The sequence below is a fragment of the Emys orbicularis genome, chromosome 22, assembly GCF_028017835.1.
Source record: "Emys orbicularis isolate rEmyOrb1 chromosome 22, rEmyOrb1.hap1, whole genome shotgun sequence".
Lineage (NCBI taxonomy): Eukaryota > Metazoa > Chordata > Testudines > Emydidae > Emys > Emys orbicularis.
The window spans coordinates 8,863,633-8,888,969 of NC_088704.1; the positions used below are offsets into that span (position 1 = coordinate 8,863,633).

The following is a 25,337-nucleotide window of genomic DNA, read 5'->3' on the forward strand; positions in this document are numbered from 1 at the left end:
CTACTAATGAATGTTTGCCAGTGTATAAAGCTCCTTACTTATTAGCTACATTCTCTGAGGGCAAATGTTAATTAATAAAATTGGCTAGGTAGGGGGAGGGATAAGCACAAACTACTACTGACTCAACTCCAACATGCAATTTACATCAATTGATCAGAATGACTTGATTCTTTTTCTAAATTAAGAATAGAATCTATTAATAAACAAAACCACAACTGGTAACAAATTGACAGATGGTTTTATGCTCGGCTTTAGGGAAAAATTACCATGAAAATAGCTGACGACAGTGGCATTTCAATGACTTAAATGGGAGGGACAACTCATGGGATCAGATACAGTAGCTACAGAGAGCTTCCAATAAAGGCGAAGCAACTTCTGCCAAGTTCACAGCGAAGCGTGGGCCGCTCACAGACTGATTCACCAGACAAATGGCACAGAACGTCAAGAGTGCTGTTTGCAGATGGAGGGCCAAATTCTGCTCTCAATTACACTGGTGTAAATCTGAAGTAACTACCGAAGTCAGTGGAGTTACTCCAGGTTTACACCGGAGACAGCAGAATTAAATTCTGAACATATTTCAAAACTGTTTTGTAGGTTTCTATTTAGACTGCACCTCAGGAAGTAAATACCCTCAGCCACATACTGGCTCGGAATGCACATAATCCAAGTGCTGTGGTCAGGAGGGGATCAATGGGATAGAAACTATCCATGGTGCCTCTTGCTTCCCTTCAAACCCACAGAGATGCTGCTTCACAGGCTCTCTGCAGCCAGAGCTAGGGAGGGGTATCCCAGGGCAGGGTGTAAGGCCTGGAGGTGCGATCCATACATTTCAGCATGTCTACATCCTTCTATTGGTTCACAGACCAGGTTATTTCTGCTACTGACAGGAGTAGTCTGTATTGTGAGGCCAAGGAAGGGAATAATATGCTGCCTTTTAATGTTAACATGTACCCATCTGAATGAAGGCCATGTAATGTGAGCTTTGTGCCTGTTGCCCTAACGAGGCCTGTGCATTGGGGTGGCCCAGTTAGGGTGTCCTGTTAGCTGTGTGCACTGGGGTAGCTCCATTCGAGTGGTCCATTTATGCATTAGGGTGGCCCAATGGATAACTTGTATCAGCAGAAAAAACTAATCTATATTTCCTCCAGCTTAACACAATCAGAGCCTCTTAGCCTTTCTTAAGGAGCTGCGTACACAGCTCCACAACCACCACTAACTAGCATCTTTGTTGACTGTCTCAGCGAAGAGCCCAAGGACTGAATGAGCCCTGGAGACTAAACTGCTCCCTTAACCCTAGAGGTTGTCCATCAAGGTCAGGCTGTGAAGAACAAAAGCAATGCCATGTGGCTGTGCTGTCCTTCTGTGGCTATTCTAGAGGACTTCGATCTCTAGAGCTGTTGGCATGATAACTTCTACCAGCACTAAATTAAAAAAAAAAAAGGTGATGGAAAAATAAATAAGAGGGTTAAATGTTTGGACTCTACCTTTTTCTTGAGCCATCTCCTTCAGGCAGAAGTAAATGACCCTTGCGCCCAGACTGAAGCCAATCAAAGTGACAGGTCGCTTGCCCTAGGGAACAAAGAGGCACAGGCACAAATGAGGATGGTATGGCTGTCAAACAGTCTGCTAGACCTGGAAAGAAAGGGCTGGCCAGTGGGGGTGCCTAGGCTCTGATCCAGCAAATCATGTAAGCATGTGCTGAATTTTAAGTATGTGAGCCGTTCCATTGACTTCAATGATATTACTGATGTTCTTAACGTTAAGCACAGTTACATTTAACTTAAAATTAAGCTGGATAAGGGTCCAAATGCACTCTTCCTGCTTTATTAATATCAAGTTTCTCACACATCGTCTAAGGAAGCTCCTTTTCATTGAATGGTCCATTTGCTATGCATTGCACCTTATCACCACTATTTTAATTTCAAAGAATGCAAAGCCCCATATAACAACATGGAAATGAGTGAGGCGTTGGAACACATTTTCAAGGCAGGAAATCAAGTCCAACCCCCAAGCAATTAATTTCAGGGCTGTAAAATACCATTAGAGCAACTGCTGCCATTTTCCTAGCAAGGAGAGAAACTTGTTTCCGCCTTACAAAAGCATTCTCTCTCTCGGGGCTCCCAACCACCAAGAAATGAAATGTAATGCCATCTTTGGCAGAGATGAAGACAAAAAGGCAGTGCCATGCCTTTCCGATGCTTGCGGGGTTAATAGACCTGGCAGGTGAAATAGGCTCCCATGGCTTTTAACACTGCCAGCCAGTCAATTTTCCATGAAAAGGCAAACAGTGGGGTGTATGCATATCTAGCCTCTATTAACAGATGATTTACCAGCTCTAGCCAAGAGGAGATATGGATTCGAGCAAGCTGGTTTAAACTTAATCCAGATAAACCAGAGCTAATGCTGGTTTGATGGGGAACCGTTTAGAGGATTCAGCTCTTTCTACTGAACATGTGTTGGACATTTGTTAATGAGGTTCCCAACCTTGGTCTTGGGGATTTGTGGTGATCTGTGTGACAGATATGGCAATTTTCTGCAATATCATTGGGAGACCTTATTTAATTAAATTTAAGTGTCTGTGGGGTCCATTGTATGAAATGAATGGTGTATTATTGTGGGCCGGGATTCTATGTAACCTCTCGAGGTGGGAGATGTGACAGATGTGAGTCCTGGGGGTTCAAAGGACTTTTGTGAACAATGTGCCAGACAAGAATGGTCTTTTGGAACAGAAAATGTTAAAGGGATTTTCCTGGGGAATATCTATCTCGGGAGAGCTTAGTGCAAATACCCCACCTCCAGTTATGCAAAACCCCAGCCTTTTGAAGCTATGCCTTGGGGAATGAGCCACTGTCTGCTGTTCATGCGTTACATGAGGCCAAGATCAAAGGCCCAAGATGCATAAAAGAAAGACTGAACTAGTGGTTCTGGTTCTGAACCTGAGACTGTTATGAACTTGTAGTCACGGAAAAAAAACATTTCTGGGTTTTGAAGGACTGACATGTACCAGAGCCGAGGTTGGAGATGGGATGACCTTTGGTAAGCTTTTTAGCATGCATGTTCTTGTATTGTTTTCATATGTTTTCTCTGCAATGCTTTCACCTTAAGAATAAATGTGGTTGCTTATGAAGAACTGTGTGGTAACTTATAACTGTGGGCCATTATGCTATTCATAGCCTTTGGAGAGAAAGCAAAGCGCAGAAGCTGGCTTGTTTAGGCACTCTGGCTTGCTGGCAACTGTGTATAGGCAGGCAACTGTGCAGTGTGGAAAAACCCTGGTCAGGAGAGAGACACACCTGAGTCTCTACCAAGAGAGGTAACAGCTGGGAGCCTGTTTTCTCTTTCAGGTGACATTGTAAATAAGAAGCAGGTAGCATTATTTCCCGTAAATGTAAACAAACTTGTTTGTCTTAGCGATTGGCTGAACAAGAAGTAGGACTGAGTGGACTTGTAGTCTCTAAAATTTTACATTGTTTTGTTTTTGAGTGCAGTTATGTAAAAAAAAAATCTACATTTTTCACGATAAAGAGATTGCACTACAGTACTTGTATGAGGTGAACTGAAAAACACTATTTCTTTTATCTTTTTTACAGTGCAAATATTTGTAATAAAAATAATACTATAAAGTGAGCACTGAACACTTTGTATTCTGTGTTGTAATTGAAAACAATACATTTGAAAATGTAGAAAAACATCCCAAAATATTTATAATACATTTAAATTGGTATTCTATTATTGTTTAACAGTGTGATTAAAACTGCGATTAATCTCAACTATTATTTTTAATCTCGCGATTAATTGCAATTATTTTTTTAATCGTTTGACAGCCCTAATTTAAATTTTAAAAACCCAAACTGTTTCCAAAAGTCGCAAAATGAAATAAAAATTTCAAATGGAAACTCAATGAAAATTTTTCATTTTGGTTTGCTTTGAAATTTTCCATTGGAAAAGCAACATCTTCCTGCAAAATAATTGATGAAGCCCTATTTTTTGGCAGAAATTTTTTTGGTCAAATATTATTTCAAGCAGCATTAGCTGGAAGGGTGTATGGCTGCTACTTGTGGGGTCATCATGAAAATGTGATGTGAGCATCCTACTTCAATGAGCAAGATTTTATCTTAAATACATTTAATAGGATTTTCTATAAATCAAGCAGGGAGGGATTTTAACAGTAAGAAGTGCCTTCTCCTTGGGCTAAACGCACATCAGGTATAATAGGGTTCAGAAACATCCTGTTAACTAGTTTTAGGTTCTCTGGCACAGCAGGATTTTGTGCTTTAATCATAACTAAAGCTAAAAGACAACGTCACATGCCCTTGGGCAAATCTTTACTTCAAACCAGGCCTTTATTATTGCCTTTTGGGCACTGTGTTTTTATTAGAAATCAACTTTGCTGGCTTACATTCCTGTTTCACAGAGTTATTTATGACATTTTGGTTTTTGGCTATGTCTCCCTTTACCTCTCGGCCCTGAATAGCTCATCTACAATAGATACTGGGCTAGTGTAGCTGTAAGATGAACACAGAGATCAGCCTGTAATCATAGCAAATAATGGCAGGACCTGGGCAGAAGTTTAATTTCAGGTTTGGCAGCTGGGGATGAAGACGACGACTTGGCAGGAAGGCTGGTTTTACTGAGCTGTTTCTTTCAGTGCCAATCCATCCCATGTGTCTATTTGGCTCCTTTTTCTTTTCTTCTTGTTTATTCTGGGCTTAAGCTCTTCTGCTTCCCCATCTCCTTTGGATTTATGTTCTGAATCTTATTCCTTCACAACCTGTTGCTTCATCCACTACCCCCCTCCTCCATTTTGTGTATGCATTTCTGTTTCTTTCCCTCTCCACCTCCCATTTTATTTCCCTCTTTTCCCTTGACTTTTATTCCAGGGGCGTCCAGCAGGAGCAGACAATCACTCAACATAATTGTGCCTTGGCTCCAACAAAGCACTTTCCTGGAGGAGACAACATCCATCTGAATCTGACTAATACCCTGCAACCCCAACCAGTTCTATGCCACTGCCTCAGCGCCATGAGGAAGCAGGGATCATTGTGCGAGAACTTTTTGCTTGGGTGTCCAATAGAAATGGGGGCTAGTTGAGGAGAATTCAGGCTAACAGGACCTGTGCCCAATTTAATTCCTCTTGGCAGAAGGTGGCTGCCTCTAGAATAAGCCAATTCTTTACTTCCCCCCTCCCCCTCCACGGCTGGTTTTACAAATAATGATTTTAGAATGAAGCCTGGTGAATTTCCGGGCTTGTGTCAGTTTGGGATTAGTAAGGAAGTAAGACCCAGCGTCTTCACTGGAATGACTCCAGATTTATACCAACATAGCTCAGAGCAGAATTTGGTCCTTGCTGCAGGTAGGTGCTATGCAATCTTCCCTTGCCCCACTCTGCCGATGCCTCTTACCTCTTGATGGGTATTTCAGCTGTCTGTCTTTTCTCTTCCTTTCTCCCCCGCCTCATCCTCTGCTTTCACTCCCCCACTGTCAAGATCGGGCCGAGTGGACAAATCACACCAATTTGCACTTCTGACTTGGATTAGACCTGAATCCAGGTCTCTGGCAGTGAAAAGCTAGATTTGTTATTACCCCAGTGTGTCACCAAGCTTCCTGGATTAAATGGATGCGTGACAAAAAATAGATGCCATAGGATGTCTCATGTTAAACTTTCCTGCAATTATCAGGGGGTAGCCGTGTTAGTCTGGATCTGTAAAAAGCGACAAAGAGTCCTGTGGCACCTTATAGACCAACAGTCTTTGTCGCTTTTTCCCTGCAATGATTTTGTTTGTTGCCCTTCAGTACTGGACTCTGTCTGTAAGCCCTGTTTGCAAGTGTAACCCACACACTTCCTGGGTGTGGTGTTCTGTCCCATCTAGTGGCACCGAGACCACTTAGAGAGAGAGAAAGCAATTAATGAGTCTGCTCTACAGCCTTAGCTAACGGCCAGTTGGCTTTTAGCTCATGCGGTAGAGGCTCATGCACTAAGCTCCAGAGATCCTCGGTTTGATCCCGACGACCGGGTTTGTTGGCGTTACACAGGGAACGTTGTATAAGCATTTCAAAGGACTGCTACAATCTCTTTTGCTATCAGAACTCTCTATTAGACTGATTGCTGACTGACCTCTTCTGCATTTAGCAAAGGTTTGGGTTAAATTAAACCAACATTTGCAGGCAGCCTCTCATCAACCCATGTTCTCCTCATTCCCTGCATGGAAGAGTGAGATATATGCTGGTCTCCCTCATGCCTCAATTTTGCATTCTTCAGCTTGTCATTGACTTTCTTCCCCATGGACAAATACCACCTGTTGTTTGACAAGCATGCTGTAAAACATCAGACCCCTGGAGCTTCCCCAAGATATCAGTCCCTTCCAGCTGTAATAACTGGAGCCATTTTTTGCCCCCTCAGCCAATTACCTGCTGTCGACTGAGCAATATCTGTGCCAGATGTTTGCCCACTTCAGCTGATCGATTCAGGCACACTCCCCATGGGTTGTCAATGACACTGGCAACAGTAAGAAGTGAAGCCGGCCATGTCAGGGCTGTCACTATGCCTGACAGGTACAAAGCAAACAGGAAATCAAAGTTACAAATCTGGGCAAATTTCAAAAGTCAGATGGTTTGCTAGAGTAAAAACACTGCATCTTTGTCACTGTCAACATTTCTTTCCCAAGACTGATTTAAGGTGTGTTTTGCAAAATTAAAAAGAAGACAGAATCTGTTAAATGTCATATGCACAGGAAGATGCTCTGCATTCAGGTGTAATGCATGGATGTAATGTGCTCAAGCAAAACAGGAGAAACCTAATGCATTCAGATGTAAATTGGCCAGGTACAACACGAGGAATACAGTGCATGAGGTTATAATGCATTGTCATCTGCATAGGAATGTTGGATATGATGTGTCCAGGTATAGTGCATGGACGGGGCGTGCACATGCAGAACACAGGGAATACAGTGCATTCAGGTATAATGCAAAGATCCAGTGTGCACAAGCAGACCATGTGCACTTAATGCTTTGTAATGTTGGGACAGATGTAACGGAAGCAGGCAGGCATCCCGTATGGATGCAGTTTAAACATGTGGAAGCTGTGGATGAAGCATGCAATGCAATGCAATATGGATAGTCTTTTGTGCAAGTTGTATCCAAAACTCCTTACAGAGTAAAATTGCGTAGATAAGAGTTACAATAATAAATAGCAGAGGGAAAGAAACACTGAGGCACACCGGTAAGGGAGTAAAGACGTTTTCAGCTGAGATTTGAAATGCCATGACAAACTGATGAGATGGAATGATCCAGGAAGGCTGTTCCACACGACAGGAGCTGCTAAAGAGCAGGCTCTCACACTGACCCTGGTGAGAATGATTGGAGGGATAGCTCAGTGGTTTGAGCATTGGCCTGCTAAACCCAGGGTTGTGAGTTCAATCCTTGAGCGGGGCCACTTTGGGAACTGGGGTAAAAATCTGTCTGGGGATTGGTCCTGCTTTGAGCAGGGGGTTGGACTAGATGACCTCCTGAGGTCCCTTCCAACCCTGATATTCTATGATTCTATGAAAGAAAGGTGGGTTGCTCTGGAATACCATGCCTTCAATCCTGCTTATGGATGGGCTTCACTTTGTATTTCCTTTGAAGTCAATGGGACAACTACAGAGCGTAAAATGAAGCAGGTGCATAAATCTTTGCAGGACTAGGGTCAATACATGTAAGGTTTGCAAGTGACACTGCTTCTCGGATAATCAACAAATGAATAGGAAAAATTCACCTATTCGGGGGAAGGCCTCTTTGAACAAACACAAATGCTGAAACCAGCAGATTCAGCACCCAAGCAGCCTCGGTATAACTCAGATGCTTACCTGATAAGACAGTGAACTTCAGGGCTTCCTGAGCCATGATGTTCACAAAACCATTTAGCAGTGAATCCAGAGCGTTGCCCAACTCCATCAGGTACTTGGATTCCCAGGCCAGACAGTACTGCTCACTGGACTGCAACATGCTGCTCCAGGGAGCTGTGAAACTGCCTAAGAAACGATGGGAACACAAAGAATTCAGTTTCACAGGAGGAAAAACAACTATTGACTGGCCACAGGAGTCAAACAAGGAGCGAGTGATAATGTCAACCTGCAGAATACTTTAATCTGCTCCATTATTCAGGGATCATATTCTGAAATGCTATTAATGATGGACATGTCTTCATAAGTCCTTCATTTCAACTGGATTTCTTGTTGCTAAAAGATGGATTGACAGCACTGGAGACTGAAAGCTTTTGTTTATCAAAAGAACAGATCCAGCTACCCCAAGCTGCTCTGCCAATGAGTCTTAACCCAGTATGGAGGGACCACCTCCAGGTTCAGTCTCTGTGGCCCATTCATGCCTTGACTGCTGTGGAATCTGCCAAAAAGGGATCAATTAGTGCTAATTATGATGGGAGTTAAGGACCTTCCTCCCCTCACCAAAGATAAGACTAAATCCTATAGTTCATACTGTGTCCTCATTTACGCCAAATTTGGATTGACCTCACAGGGCATGCAGCCCAAAGTAGTTGAAGGAACATGGCAGGATTTTGCCCATAGCGTTTTCAAATGCATTTGTTAGTCATTTCTGATGAGAAGGTGATGAGTGGAGACAGTTTCCATGAGACTTTGATGAGAACAGAGGGTGCTCACTATCTTGCAAGAGGTGCTAAGGCTCTTGTCAGATCCCTTCCTATGCTCCTAATCATTTTTGCTGCAATTCTGGGGCTCTTTTCCTTTTAAAAAAAGGACTTAAATCTGCCACTTCACTGTGAATGTCCTAAGTGCTATGCTATGGTATATTATCCTCCTGGTACTTGGGTTTTGCAGGCTTAGACTGAATTAATGGATCTGTCTGAAAGTGAGAATGAAGACCATGTAGAGACCCAGACTGTGTGTTTACTACCCCTTTTTCTTTGGTTTAGTTTTTCTTAGACGCAAATCAAGAGCAGTAGCAATTCCTGTCAGCACAATTTTTTTGCTGCCAGCTGAGTGGAAAAGTGTGGGCTAAGGGGTCAGGAGGGGACGCCAGCAACCTTAATACATGCCAGCTAAATTGTAAAGAGGAATAGTATAATTTAGCCTCCTAAAATTCTAAGGTCACCTATTCCTTGTTCCCTTACTGAACAATACATAGCATACTGAGGCAGCCACAGAATAAGTACAGCATTAGCAGAAGCCATGCAAGCTTCCACCACAATATCCTACCAACCTGCCTCAATCTTGACTAGAAGGGACCATACTTAGTTATACAGTAGAACCTCAGAGTTATGAACTGACCAGTCAACCACACACCTCATTTGGACCTGGAAGTATGCAATCAGGTAGCAGCAGAGTGTTAGATGTAAACTACTAAAAAATAAAGGGAAAGTTTAAAAAAAAAATTTGACAAGGTGAGGAAACTGTTTCTGTGCTTGTTTCATTTAAATTAAGATGGTTAAAAGCAACATTCTTCTTCTGCATAGTAAAGTTTCACAGCTGTATTAAGTCAATGTTCAGTTGTAAACTTTTGAAAGAACAACCACAATGTTTTGTTCAGAGTTACGAACATTTCAGAATTACGAACAACCTCCATTTCCGAGGTGTTCGTAACTCTGAGATTCTACTGTAATTCAGTCTTAATGGCCCATTCATTCCTTGGCTTCTCTGCTGAAACAGCCATCAAAGGGCAAATAGTGTAAACTGAAATTGTTCTGTCATGTGAACAACAGTGACTTGGAAAGAGACCACCAGTTCATTTCATACAGACCACCCAAAAGTTGTTAGATGGAGGGAGACTGAGTAGTTTAAATCCAATTGCTATATAAAGTGTACGATGAGGTACTTTTTATACCATAAACCAAACGAACTCCTTGTTGCTGTGACTAACCGTGACTGAAAGCTGGTACAATATGTGCCATCTGGCTCTGCTACACTCCTATAGCATATGTATTTTACTGAGCAGGGCTGGCATGCTGCTTTACTGTCACACAATCGGAAACATTGGAGTCTGGCCTCTTGTACATGAGGAGGGGGACAGAAAGCTGGACTGAGGAAGGATGGTTCAATGGTAAGGAAGATTCAGGAGACCACGGTTCACTACTCTGCTCTGCCACAAACTTCCTGAGTGATCTTGGACGTGTCTCTTAGGGTCGGTATTTGAAAGTATTTGGATGCCCAAAGATGTAGTTAGGTGCCTAGGTGCTTTTGAAAAATCGCACTAGGCACCTCTCTGCATGTTTAGGCATCTAAACATCTTTAAAAATCTGGCCCTTAGTCTCTCTGTGCCTCAGATGCCCAGCTGCACAGTGGGGACAATAGCACTTCCCTATCTCACGGGGGGTTGTGAGGATAAATATATTAAAGGACTGTGAGGCTCTCAGGCCTGGTCTACACTTAAAACTTACATTGACATAGCTATAAAATGCTCCAGGGTATGAAAAATCCATACCCCTGAGTGCTGTAGCTATGTTGACCAATCCCCTCCCGCAGTGTAGACGTGGCTAGGTTGGTGGATCGCTCGGGGAGGTGGAGAAACGGAAAAACCCCCTTCACTGCTATAGTCTGAGTCTACACTTTGGCTCTGTAGCCATGCAGCTGTCATGTCTGTAGCGTGAAGAGGGTCCCAGATACTACGGTGACGGGGATCATACAAATACTTAAGATAAACAGAAAAAAACATTAAAGGAGGCAACTGAAGGGTTGTTTTATTTCTGCTGTTTTAAACAGTGTATCCTGTTTCTAGTTATGGAAACTCCCTTCCCAGTTCAGATCCTCCATAACTCTCATTTTAAGGGCAAAGTGAGATCGAGAATGATTAAATAATCTACCGAAAGGCACACCGTGACTTCTTAACAGCCCCCTGATAACGCTCCAGTCCCAGAAAATTCTGAAACCTTTGTGTGGTATCAACAAGAGAACAACATGACGGGAAAGCAGAGGTTTTAAAACACCAGATTCTGATGGGAGAATGGATGTAACAAGAAATGGCCGACAGAAAATGTCCTTATAGTATTAATGATATAGAATATTTATTATTATATTCCTCAATGGAATGTACTGGCAGCCGTTCAATAGGGTCTCTGAACATATTAACAGCAGATGGTTGACATATTTCATATGACAAGTTACAACTGTGACTGTATTTGAAATTACAATATAATATTACAAATTTTCAGAGGTTGCAGGCTATTAGCTCACCCCTTCAGCACTGAATGTAACGTGGTTTACTTGACTGAACCTTCTTGCCAATAAACCTCTTTAGCTGGCAGAGACTGGGAGAGAAAAAGAAACTGCATTCTATTAATTGCCTGTGGATAAATGCGAGGCACAAAAAAAGCTCCAATAATTGGCGAAAGCACTTTGTGCCACGTACTAGGCATCATCCACGCAAGTCAGATCAGCTCTAGCAAACACACATGCAGGATATATTAATAGAAACACTTCCCATTTTTCTATAACCATCCCTGCTAGCAGTTTGCTGTGCTTTACCCTTTCTCTTTTCTGGATGAGGCTACAGTCTGCGTTTTAAAGGGGGGTGGGGACCCTCAGATTGCTTAAATCTCACCTCTGCCAGTAAGGGCACATGAGAACAGCTGGAAAGACATCGTAGCCCAGATTTACAAGTGTAAAGGCTGATGGTCCTAGGAACAGAGCTGAGGTAACGCCCCCTCCCCTATATTAAACACTGCTCCCCTTTCAGAATATTCAACACTTGATGAAGAAAACCTTTTAACTGGTAACTAAACTCTGTTCTACTGCAGTTGAGGGGAGGGGAGCAGGGGAAGCTCTATTTGATAGTTCATAGCTGGTGTGCACTACCATTGATAGAAGGCACCAATTTGGGTTAAACCAGAACTCTTGCAATAAAGGCCGTCCCAGAGAGGAAGACTCGTATTTAACCTTAAATCGCTAGCAAATTCTTCTCTTCTGTCATTCTGTCCTGCTTCAGGTTCCAAAGAATGTCAGCTGGTCTGATAGTTTTTGTGATGTGAACACCTCTCCAGAGAAACTGGACTGAGGTCTCCAGAGTCACTGCACATTGTGCCGAACACATAACTTACATCAGGCTACCCAACGGCCATCACGACTTTCAGTTACTATCAACATTGGATGGACTTGACATGATGACCAGAGGTGAGACTCCACAAATTCTATTCCAACCCTCCAGCGCCATCCAATACTCCCTTTTACATTTTGAACCTATTCACACTAGCCTAAGCAGATGGGGATTAAAAGTTCCAACACATCAGCTTGGTCCTGCTATATTTCACGATTCATATATAAACACTATTTCCCATCTTTGACAATACAAATATGGCTTTCCAAAATTCTGTCTAGGATTTCTTGTCTTGCTCTTACCGTATTTGCCAGTACACAACCAGCCAGTGATGGCTATGGTGATATGAAGTTGTTTCCCTTCAGTTAAAGGGAGGAATTCGAACTCTTCGATGGCTCCTACTCGTTTCTTCATCTTGTAGCCTGCATGTATAGAAATCACAGAGTAATGGTAGGGGCTGCCAACAGCAGAAATTAATAACAAATTCTTAGCGCTTTGTTTGGGTGATCGGATGGAACGGCAGCAGGAGGCATTATCTGCTATAATTAATAACTGTCCTCTATTAAACCATAGTTCTTAAAGCTAAAACTGAAAAGGTTTCTATTTACTGTAGTTAGCTACAATCCCAAAGGTAACTTGTCTGCATGAGGGTGTCTTGTCTACAGTGTCTAACCCAGTTGCCATTAACCCAGGGGAAAATGCTGCATTGTCACCAGGGTGTGGCACAATTCATAGATTCTAGGGCTGGAAGGGACATCGAGAGGTCATCGAGTCCAGTCCCCTGCCCTCATGGCAGGACCAAATACTGTCTAGACCATCCCTGATAGATGGTCTATATATCTAACTTGGGCTCGAGAAGAGGGCCAGCGCAGGGCTATGAAGATCAGGGGCTGCTGGAGAACCAGAGGTTGAGTTCTGCTGCTGTACAAGTAGACTGTTTAGTCCACAATTCCCTTTGCAGACCTCAAACTCTCAAGCTCAGCCATTAGTACCTGACTTTGCATACATTATTCCGTGGCTTGGCGGTTCAGAATCTAAATCTGTTATCTTACCGGTAAGGCCAGCTCCTGCTGCTCCAAAGAGTGATGCCATGACAGCAATTCCCGCCGTTGACCCTAAAGCTGCTGCCCCAGCACTTCCAATGATAGTTGCAGCTCCAGCAGCAACGAGAGGGGCAGCAAGACCCCCCGTCAAACCTAGGGGTGCAGCAAGTGAGAATTTCAGTGCATGATCGTGGTGGAAGACAAACAGATTTTCATGTCTTTGTGCTGTGTCAGCAGAGGGGATAACTTCCTATTGTGAGAACAGCTAACAAGCACCAGGGAGTGAGCTAACCCACCACATCCCAGGGAAGAACCTGAACCATAAGCTAGAAGGGATCACCTTCCCCTCAGAAATCCAGTCTGGTTTTCCCCACACTGCTCCATCAACAAACCCAACCCTGATTTTCAGAGACCCTCCCCACTCGCTGAGTCTCCAGCCTGGATTGTCTTCTTATTATCACCAGTATAAATGAGGATTAACTCCACGGAAGTCAAAGGAGAAACATCGGTGTAAGTGAATGTAAATTCCAGCCATCTCTTATTAGAAAATCCTGCACCAATCCCACATTATCCTGATTTTGGAGAGTCTAGAGAAGATTATGTGTCTGATTCTCTCTAACACCACGGTAAATGAGGAGAAATAAGTTTAAAGAGCCAGATCCTCAGCAGGTATGAATCTGTGTAGCTCCATTAAATCCAAGGGCTCTACATCTATTTACATCAGCTGAGGAACTGGTCATATGTTTGCATACATCTGAATCACCAAACAATTCTGCCTAATAGATCAGCTGAGCAACTGAGCTCAAGTTTGTCCTGGAAAATCACCTTCTGAAGGCTGAAAAGTACATTTACTCCCATCTTCTGCATCTTGCAGATCAACAGGAACTCCCCAGAAGTCATTGGAGTCACATTACCTTACCACTGGCCTGAGAAAAAAAATGAGGCTTGACTGCCCCTAACCCCATAGGTTTTGTTTTTGCAAAGCCCATAAGAATCTTCCTGGCTTTTGGAGTTTTCCTTGTATCTGATTTGAACTATTACCTGGAACGTGACATTACAAGCAATGAATGTGTTAAAATTAGAACTTGGGCGAAGATGGAAGCACAGCTGCTGTTGCTCAATGAATCATTTCAGAACTCCCACTCTGCTCTTGCCACCATCTGTGTAACCCAGTCAGGTCCCAGAAACTGCAGGCCAGCCTCACCTATCACTGTTCCGCCCCCTACTGTTGCCAAGCCAATCATCAAGTATCTCCTCAATTTCCGCTTCCTTTCTTTCTTTCTTCTTGATGCTTCTGCAGTTCTGGGTGGGAATAAAAATCATGAGCACGGACATGAAAGCCTGACGGATAACACCACAACACCCAGATCTGTTTGTGCTCTCCTGATTCACAGCATAGAATTCCACTACTGGGAACAGTAAACACTGTCATGCAGGTGTGCATTACGGCAACACACTTAGATTTATGACCATAAAAATAAAGCCACAGATTTAAACTGAAACAAGGTCACTGATGACAAACCCCAACACAGTGACTCACCTGGAAAATCCATCCTAACACAGGAATGCAGCTTGTACAATGAAAAAAGCAAGCATTTTAACATCCATATATTGCTTATATGCACGTAACAGTGATCAACAAGCTCTCTTGAAGTTTGCAGAATATGCAACACCTTTTTTATAGTACTGTGCAGATCATGCCATTCAAAAATGTCTCACTGAACAAGATGGGGCCCTACAGATGAAACATGAGGGTGGATGGCTTAGGGATTGCTATTATGGGCTAGAGAGCCTTTCACTTCTAGGTCACAGGTTTGAATCCAGCCCAGTTTGGATTGATTATCATTTGCCAGCTGTTGAGCAGCCTCTATGAAATGAGCAGGGTGGTGTAGATCCAGTTCTCAGTAGACAAGTGCCTGCACCGAAGATTGTACTACCTGGCACCCTTGTTGGCTGTCTCTGCAGAGACACCAAGGACTGAAGTGTTCTCATCCCTAGAGAGGACCCCTCCAGTTCAGGACTCGAAGGACATTTCCAAGTTGGGGTGATGCACATTCTGTGCATAAACAGTCTCGAGGGCTGTGAATCCTTCACTATTCAGAAGCACTCATTGCACTCCTAAAGGTATGTCTACATGGTAAAAAACCAAACAAACCCCTTGTCAGGGAGTCTCAGATCCCAGATCTACAGACTCGGGCTTGTGCCAAGGTGCTAAAAATGGTGGTATGGATGGTCAGGCTCAGGCTCTGAAGCCCAGGAAGGGGGGAGGGTTTCAGAGGCCAAGCTCCACCCTGAGCCCGAATGTCTACACCACTATTTTTAGTGCTATCCTACGAGCCCTGCAAGCCCAAGTCTGTAAACCCCAACTGTGCGCCTCACTGACATGGGGTAGGTTTTCCTTAAGTGTACCGTATGGGCCTGATGCTGATCCCACTGCAGTCAATAGTAAATCTCCCCTTAATGTTAATGGCACTGACTCAGACTATTACTTTTGGACCAGGCCTGTTAGATGCCAAGCAGAAACGAATTAGGATTGCAGCGAATGTTGTGGCTCAGTGAATGAAGTTTTAAAGGTTACGTCTGGTGGTGAGGCTGGAATTGGACTTAACACCCCCCACCCCCACTCCCAAATAAAAAACAACAAGCAAGCTCCACATTTGTAGTCTCATTTCCCTCTCTTCCTAGATACTGGCTGTAAGTCAATCCTATTTAACAGCTTTTATGAAAGCTGCACTTAAAAGAAAAAAGTGCTACTTGCCTGCTAGGCCCTTAGAGCAACAAATCAAATCAAAGCCGAAAACTAGAGTCGCTGCGGCCAGGAAGTAAGCTGGAGCATTGCCTCCCTGAGGTTGTTTTGTGGCGGCTGGAGATTCCCCACTGGCTAACGGATACGAAGGTGCCAGATTCCCATTGGGGCCGATTGTAATAGGAGGGATAGAAAACAATACTAAAGAACAAATGATTGTGGGAAACAAATCGTTTCCTTTCCTTTCTCTGTGCTGTGGAAGCGTTGTTAGTGGAGGGCTTAGTTTTCTATTCTTAGATCTGTTAAACACAATCAAAATTCAGGCAGAGAGTGACCCCACCATACCTTACTGGAGACAGAGGTTCCAAAGTGTTTCAGGCAACCGTACCAGTGTAGCTAAGTAAGACCTAGGCTGAGTCAGCCAGTACCCATTGGCTCCTCGAACCAGCAATGGATCACAGGCTGCTCTGAAGTCTGGTCTTGCCAGTTACAGGTTAGATGGCATGCAGTTCCTTAGCTGGTGTAAATCAATGGGTTTAATGGAGCTACACCAATTTATACCTGCTGAGGATCTGGTATTAGAGAGAATCAGTAAGAAGGCAGGCAGTGGCAGCACATGGGTGCCCAACTCAGCTTTAACAAAGGAAGGAGGAACCTAAAGTTCTAGTACTGGGATCAGTGTTTGGGAATCACAGTGCTACAGCACCATCCTAGACATTGCCCCTTCCACATAACTTCAGACACCAGCAGTAGGTCTCAGATTTTATAGCTGGAGGAAAGTATTTGCTCTGTTTATTCACAAAGTGCTACAAAAATGATGTCAAGTATCAGAGGGGTAGCCGTGTTAGTCTGGATCTGTAAAAGCAGCAAAGAATCCTGTGGCACCTTATAGACTAACAGATGTATTGGAGCATGAGCTTTCGTGGGTGAATATCCACTTCGTCGGATGCATGTGGACGAAGTGGGTATTCACCCACGAAAGCTCATGCTCCAATACATCTGTTAGTCTATAAGGTGCCACAGGATTCTTTGCTGCAAAAATGATGTTACCTTGTTGATCAAACTCAAGCTGCAGAGGATCCTTCCTTAGCCCACAACACCCCCTAATTGCCTGTGTGACTTCACAAACAACTCTCTCCTTCCAGCTGGAGCCCTGCCATCTCATGTCTGATCCTGAAGCAAAACACTTAAGGTGCCCAAGTCCATCAAATCAGCTTGTATTTAAACTGGGCTCTTTAGGAAAATGCTCAGGATCAGTTCTGAACTCAACTGTCTCAGAGCAAATCCACTGACATTTACGGTATTACTCTGGATTTGCATCCATGTAAACTGAGATCTGAACATGTGCCAGAGAGCTTAAGGTACATGTAGCCAGACTGCAAAATGGGGGCTCCTGCTAGAGAATGAAGAGTTGCTTTGTGATTCTACTTGTAAATGCATACGCTGCTCTTGCCACTGCCTTGTGGAAAGCTCATACAGTAGCAATTCATGGCTCTGGGATATTACCGGAACAAATAGCTTAATAAAGATTCTAAAAAGATGAAACACACCTGAATGAGTACAGCATTGGCAATACATTAGTTAAGAGAAAAACGGCCAAAGCTTTCAATCCTCATGTGATAAGGGAACAGCCAGCAGCTATACTGCCCTGGGCTGTTAGCTCATCAGATCTCCTCAAAATAGGCACTTACAATACAGCCTTTCATCTGAAGATCTCAACATGCTTTGCAAACATTAGTTAAGCAAGTGAGAGTTAGCTGGGGTATATCTTATTATACCCATTTTACAGGGGAGGAAACTGAAGCACAGTCTAGCCTCAAGGTCACAGGGAGTAGGATTGGGACCAGAACCCAGGAGTTCTGACTCCCAGTCCTCCAATCTAACCACTAGGCTACATCAGGGAGAGTCAGATCTTATTGGTACTTGGATAGCAGGCCTCCAAAGAAAACCCAGGCACCAGCGTTGATGATTATCATAGGGTTAAGGGTACTGTGCTGCTGGAGGGGCTGTATTTCAGATGAGATGGAAAACTTATTTCCTGTTCACTAATTAAAGATCCTGTATCCGGTGCCATCCTGGCTAAATTCTACTTTAAGTAAATACATTATGTGCCTATCTAAAATTCTCCCAGGAGAAGGATAGCTTCGTGTTTAAAGTATGAAACTGAGAATTGGGAAATCTGGATTTGATCCCTGACTCTGCCAAAGATTTCCTGGATGACCTTGGCCAACCCATCTACCCTCACTTTGCCTCAGAGGGGCACTGTGAGATGAAATCACTGATGTTAAAGGGGGCTGAGACCCTCACATGGACAGCACTAGTTAAATTATCCTTACCTGTCCTGTTGCAAACTGTTGCATAGCGTTGCCATGTTCTACCTCAGAGGTGGTTGCATTTCACCGGTAGGTTAAGTGGATGTTTGTCTACGCAGTTCGTAAAGTGCTTTGAGAGCCTTCTGGATGAAAGGCACTAGAAGTGGAATTTATTATTATTACTACCAGCTGTGCTAAGAAGATGATTTCCTGCAGTGGTGCAGTACTACGTAATTGCTATGCGTAGCACAGGTTTTTATTTTTGCCTTCCTCCAAATCAAAGACTCTCATGATGGATGTACCTGCCCCCATGTAGCAGCCCACTTCCCAGCATTTCAAAAAGAAATAACTCTGCATAGGGTTTCCTACGTGAACTGCAATGGCAGTAAAACAGGATAGCACCAGTTTAACTTCACATCATAAGGTGCAAGGTCTGATAGTCTTGATAACCAAGCTGCAGCATGAGCCAAGGTTGCATGATCTCCGTAAACATTTCTAGTCTGCACCAGAAGAACAGAGTGAAAATAAATACATCTGAAATTCAGCACCGTTTAACTTTTTTCTTTCCTTTTAAAGACAATTCTGTTCTAACAGCTCCTCTATACTTAGAATTGCACCAGTTTATCTAAAGATGTGAATTAAAACTGATTTAGTTAGACAGGTGCAAGCCAGTGTGGACATTCTTATTTCAGTTTAAAAATGGCTTTTCCTGGTTTAGCTTAAATTGATTTGGAACAGGTTTAAGCCAAATGGAAATAAGGGTGTCTGCACAATAGCATGCACCAATTTAAATTCAAATTTGTGTGTAGACACGCATTTCAACATGGCTCTCCTTGTACAACACTGTAAACTTATTATGGAATGGCTTATACTATATCTTAAGTATTCATAGCTAGGGCAAATAATGTATATATTCAACTGGGACAAATACAGCAGGAAATCAAAAGGCTAAGGGTGGGATTTTCAAAAGTGAAGGATGGGATTTTCAAAAGTACCTACATTACTTAAACGCACAAGTTCCATTGAAACTCAATGGGACTTATGCTCCTAAAAAACTTAAGCATTTTGAAAGCTCACTTATACCAATTTGTAGTACAGCTATATGGTGGGCATACATATACGTTCTCTAGCCATACAGTCAGAATAAAAAGACAGCAACCAAACTTTGATCTAGGCATACATCTTCTATCTGACTTGACACTCGGTTTCCACATCAGCCCGACTATGTGCTGCTCCGATTACTTACTCAAGTAATTCACAAACATGCCCATATTGTGGACCACTTCTGAACACAGGAACCTACATGTGGACATCACTCTTGCCTAATCTTAAACTCTGCAGTAACTGGAGTGCTTGGCAACATGAAAAAGTAATAAAATGGCATGATTTAAAAGAATCTTGCTTTATGTGGTGGACGTCCCTTCTTGGTTACATGCCTTCCTTCTGCACCTGAGCTGTTCATTTCCAGTTGTGGGCACAGGGCTTTACATTTATTAGGACCAAATCTCCTCGCGTTACCTCCTCTCGTTACACTGACCTAATTTCTCCAGGTCACATGGCGATCTGGTTCTGTAATATTTTTTTTGCGTGGTTTACTTCTGGTCCAACTCTGCTATCTGTAAACTGGATCACAGTTAACGTTACACCAAATTCTCTCTCCTACTCCTCTTGAAAAGCTCCAACAAACATGAAGCAGCCATAGAAAGTGCAGAGAGGTGCTTTATTTTACAAGATTAATGATCACTGAAGTTATTGGAATCCCCCAAAGATTTCTAGTCTGGTCTGCAAGAAGGAGGAAACATCAATGCTTGAAGAGTGACAAATTCTTCATTACTGAGGTGAAAGAAGCTCTGCAGGCCACCTGGAAATGCTCTGCAAACTACCAGTGGGCCACAGACCACAGTCTGAGATCCACTACACTTACTTCAAACACACCAGATTCTGGCTTCATTTACACCAGTTCAAAATCAACAGTAATGCCACTGAAGACAATGGAATTATGCTGGAATTGCATTGGTGGTAATGGAGATTAGAATTTGGTTCTAGATTCCAAAAATTCCTTCGAAAACATACAGAAATCTTTTGCTATGATCATTCAACTTGGTGTATATTTGGGGGGAAAATATTGGGTGAGATCCTCACCTGATGTAAACTGGCACTAAATTCAATGGAGCCACATCAATTTATATCAACTGAAGATTTGGCCTGTTTCTTTTAAATGATACCTGGTGTGACTTTCAAATAAAATAAATCAAGTCTCTGAAAGTGTAAAGACTCAACTTTGTCAAACTTTACTGAAGAAAAAAGCATGACCATGCCTTGGAGGAACAAGGAAATAAAATAAGCTAACATAGTGGAATACGGAAGAAAATCAAATCAGCAAGTTGAGATGTTGTTTTGAACAGAACAGGGGTAAGTACCGTAATAAAAGTCAAACTTAACTAAAGACGGGGAAGGGCTTATCTACACAGCGCTTTAGACCAGAGGGCTATAAATTTCAGTCCGCACTAGCGTGTTGCACAATAACTGGCCAGCGTGGACGTAAAAGCTTCCTAGTGGCCAGGGGCGGCTCTATGTATTTTGCTGCCCCAAGCACGGCAGTCAGGCGGCTTTCGGCGGCGCGTCCGCGGGAGGTCCGCTGGTCACGCGGATTCGGCAGCATGCCTGTGGGAGGTCCGCCGGTCCTGCGGCTTCGGCGTACCCGCCGCCGAATAGACGCCGAAGCCGCGAGACCGGCGGACCTCCCGCAGGCACGCCGCCGAAGGCTCCCTGACTGCTGCCCCAACAGCGACCGGCAGGCCGCCCCCCGCGGCTTGCCGCCCCAGGCACGCGCTTGGTGCGCTGGTGCCTGGAGCCGCCCCTGCTAGTGGCCGTCAGGGTAGTAGCAGTACTGGACTGGTCTAGCTTACTGTGCACTAGGGAACTTCTAATGCGTATCAGCAGGGTTGACATGGGCCAGTTAGTGCGTGACATGCTAGTGTGGACTAAAATTTAATACCCCTCTGGTGCCAACTAAAGCACCATGTAGACAAGCCCAAGTGTCAAACTATATTTCCCAACAATGTGTAATTCAGTAACTTTCAAATTACAGATCACTTGATAAGAATGCTGTGACAGAGATGGCAATTTCCTAAAATATCCATAAAAACCTTCTTGAATTAAGTTCAGTATCTTTGGAGTCCATTGTATTAAATGCAAAGATTATGTATTATTGTGGGCCTGGATGATCAAAGGACTATGCTAAACAACGTGGCAGATCCAAATGGGGAGGTGAATGCAAATCCCTTCCCTTGGTCACACAAAAACCCTAAGGAGGGAACCGTCGTCTGCCGATTACCTGTTCCCAAAGATTGGCCATCTATGGCCCAAGAAACAGGCTGATCTGTGCAGTTCTGAGCTGAGCTATTATGAACTTGTTACCAGAGAAAAACCCCTTGGTGGGGTTTGAAGGACTGACTCCTGCCAGAGCTCCGCTGGGGGTGATTTCTGGTAAGCTTATTAGCATTGTTTTAAAGATGTTTTCTCTGTAATCTTTTCACCTTAAGAATAAATGTGCTTGCTTAGAAAGAGCTGTGTGGTAACTCATAACTGCTGGCAATTACTCTGTTCGGAGCCTTGGTAGAGTACGCAAAGCACAGCCGCTGGTCAGGTTAGGCATTCTGGCTTGCTTGGAATAATACAGTGTAGGCAAAGAACTGTGCAGCCAGGAAAAATCCCAGTCAGGAGGGAGGGAGATTCAGGTCTCCGCCCAAGAGAGGCGACAGCTGACGAGTCAGGAGACTAGAGTAGGGGACCACAAGAGAGAAAAACAGGTGCAGTTGCCTTGAACTGTGACATACGTTATTATGAAAATACAGTCATTATTGCCCTTTATTGTATGCATTTAAGCTGCAATATAGTAAGGTGATCATAAACCAGTCATGAAACATGAGGAATCAATATCAGTTTTGTTAGTCACTGTCAATCGGTTCACACCACAACCCTTGTTTGTCAGTCTTTGAGGAAATACTGAATGGTAAACAGGAGCATGGGAACTGCCAAACTTGTCCACTGACCTATTTCTGAGAGTGGCCAATACCAGCTTCTTCAGATGAAGTTATATGTACAGAGGACAATTATGGAATGGCCTGCAGATGAGGAAGTTTCTTCCTAACCCTCTCATGGTTTGGCTTAAGACCTGAAGCATGAGAGTTTATATCCCTTCCAAACTTGGAATTTTTTAAAAATCCCAGCTAACATAACTGTGAATACTTTCATTATCCATACAATTGTCTAACCCAGTGGTTCCCAAACTTGTTCCGCCGCTTGTGCAGGGAAAGCCACTGGTGGGCTGGGCCGGTTTGTTTACCTGCCGCGTCGGCAGGTTCGGCCGATCGCGGCTCCCAGTGGCCGCGGTTCGCTGCTCCAGGCCAATGGGAGCTGCTGGAAGCAGTGCGGGCCGAGGGACGTACTGGCAGCCGCTTCCAACAGCTCCCATTGGCCTGGAGCAGCGAACCGCGGCCACTGGGAGCCGCGATCGGCCGAACCTGCTGACACGGCAGGTAAACAAACCGGCCCGGCCCGCCAGGGGCTTTCCCTGCACAAGCGGTGGAACAAGTTTGGGAACCACTGGTCTAACCTTTTTGGAATCCTGCTAAACACTCTGTATGTTTGATAAAGACAACTTTAGAGCAAGTCCCAAACTCTTGTACTGTGCAGAGTTGCTAAACACGACAGGCAGAGAATGAAACAATGGGTGAAATCCTGGCACCATTGAAGTCAATGGCAAAACTCTCTTCCACATCATTGGGGTTAAGGTTTCCCCAATAAATATATATCCTTTTTAAAACATTACTTATTTTTACCTCGTTTTGCATATTATGCAACAGAAAACCTCTAGAAGCTGAGAACATCTGTGCTGCCACCAAGGGCTACATCTTTAACAATGTCTGCATGAAAAAGTGCATATGCCATGATTCCATAGGCAAATGGATATTTTGACACTTTGTCTATTACATGTGCAGTTATCCAATTATCCAGTTAACCCTCCCCACTTGCAGGGTCCCAGAGCTTGGGCTCCAGCCCGAGCCTGAACGTCTACACAGCAATTCAACAGCCCCTTAGCCTGAGCCCATAAGTCTGAGTCAGCTGGCATAGGCCAGCTGCGGGTTTGTAACTGCAGTGTAGTCAAACCCACTATGATTAATGTTGTAGTAATGCCTATGAGCCACAGGCATGGGCCAGGAACCACTGTGCTAGGCACTGTAAAAACCACAGACTACAAAGACGGTCCTTGCCCCAAAGAGCTTACAAGTTACAGAAGTGTCTTAAGAGGTTAGCATGATCATGGCAATGGGGAGACTAATACTTTGCACTTTGACAGTGCTGGTCACCTGAGGATCTCTAAGCACTTTACAAAGGCCAGTAGATTTTACCCCCATTTTATAGATGGGGAAGTGACTTGTGTAAGGTCACACAGTAGGTCAGTGGCAGAGTCAGGAGAGGAGCTCGGATCTCCCCCAGGCCAGGTCACGGCCCTGAACACAAGACCATGCTGCCCTGTCTCTTTCAGTGGATTTCAAATTTACATTTAATACACCATTTGCCACGCTTTATCATCTGAGGATGGAAAAGAGTAGAAATGTTGGTGGTACCAGCAGATCTTCTACAAAGCAGAGAGGCACATCTCCCTCTTGTTTTCCTAACCAGAAATTGAAGGACATCAAGAGAACAGGAACACAGCTGATTGGCTCTCACGCTCGGTAATGAGGGCTTGAGGTATCTGGGTTCAGGGATAGTTGGTGGCTAAATCCTGTCTATAAATACAACATCATAAAACTATCATCAGCAGAACTTTAACTTTCATTGCAGCCTGGTTTCAGCAGGCATCAACTGCCTTTGAAAACTCCTACATTTCTGGTATTTCACCCTGCCTTTCCAGTGGCTTGTACTTTATGGTTCATAGTTGGGTTATGAGGCTGTTTTGTTTCCACATGGGTAATTACCTGCCTATATTTGGTCTTTCTATACTCTCAGTGACTTCAGATTTGCAACTACTTCTCCTGAACAATAAACTGTTTCAGCCAGATTTTATAAGTAGAATTGTAGCTCATTCTCCAGTGATGAAAGGAAATAAGTAGATTTTATTGGGCAATTGATATATAACTCGTCACGCTTTTCAATTTCTCGTAAGACAACATGTAGTGCTCCATGCAACAACACAGAAGTTCACATCTGTCATTCAGACATGTCAGACACCGATAACACGGATTTAAATATTTGGAACACTGCTATGTAGATGCTGTGACAGAATCTACCCCTTTATTCATTCCCTACACACTATTGAGATAATGTTTGTACAAGATATGTCTTGTAAGGTATCATTTGAAGACTCAATTTGCTAGTCAATATTGTCCTGATAAAATGTGTATGGCAACACTGTATGTGAAGTTATAAGATTTCCCTGTCTGATGTTTTAACATATGCTCCAAACTGAGGTTGACAAACAGGTGTGTCTCAAACAAGAGCATGTGTGCTCTGCTTAATGTGCATTTAAGCAGTAAACAGAAGGGAGGACAGGAAGGGAGACAATGGGAGTTCAAACAGGTAGGAAAACCAGCAAGGAACAGCCTTACCTATAAATACTCTGTCTCCTGAACCTAAGCTAGAAATGTTTTCCAAGAGGGGGACTGACACCATAAAAAGGAGGAATAAATGTGCCATCCCCTCCTCTCTTTCTGTCCATTGTTTCACGGCATGAGAAGGGACAAAGGAAGCAGCCATTAAACAGGAGAAGAGGTCCTTGACTAAGAAGTTTGGCCAGTAAGACTGGTGAGAGCATGTGGTGAGAAAAACTCTGCTTTGAATTTAACATAGTTTGTTAAGTTAGGCATTAGTTCAGTTTTATCTTTATTTTTCTTGTAGCCATTTCTGACTTTTATGTCTCATTACTTGTATTCACTTAAAATCTCTCTTTGTAGTTAATAAACTTGTTTTTCTGTTTTATCTAATCCAGTGTGTTTAAATGGAAGTGTCTGAAGAACTATTTGAATTAATAAGCTGTCATATTATTACCTTCAAGAAACAACCGACTTAACATACTTGTATTGTCCAGGAGAAGGCTGGGCAGTACAGGACATACATATCTGGGGGGAAATCTGAGACTGGGAGTTGCTGGGGTCACCCTGCAGTATAACCAACGCTGGTAAGAGCCAAGGT

At 43.5% G+C, this 25,337-nt stretch overlaps 1 protein-coding gene across 1 annotated transcript in view; it reads right to left on the bottom strand.

Moving 5' to 3' along the window:
- The window catches only part of TMCO4 (transmembrane and coiled-coil domains 4), an 82,235-nt gene that overhangs the window by 32,987 nt on the left and 23,911 nt on the right, over positions 1-25,337 (bottom strand). The window contains exons 6-11 of the mRNA XM_065421384.1: positions 14,287-14,384; positions 13,092-13,235; positions 12,342-12,461; positions 7,845-8,009; positions 6,409-6,545; positions 1,485-1,569 (exon numbers count right to left, since the gene is read on the bottom strand). Of these exons, the coding sequence (XP_065277456.1) occupies positions 1,485-1,569; positions 6,409-6,545; positions 7,845-8,009; positions 12,342-12,461; positions 13,092-13,235; positions 14,287-14,384 (749 nt within the window). The remainder of the gene's footprint in view (positions 1-1,484; positions 1,570-6,408; positions 6,546-7,844; positions 8,010-12,341; positions 12,462-13,091; positions 13,236-14,286; positions 14,385-25,337) is intronic.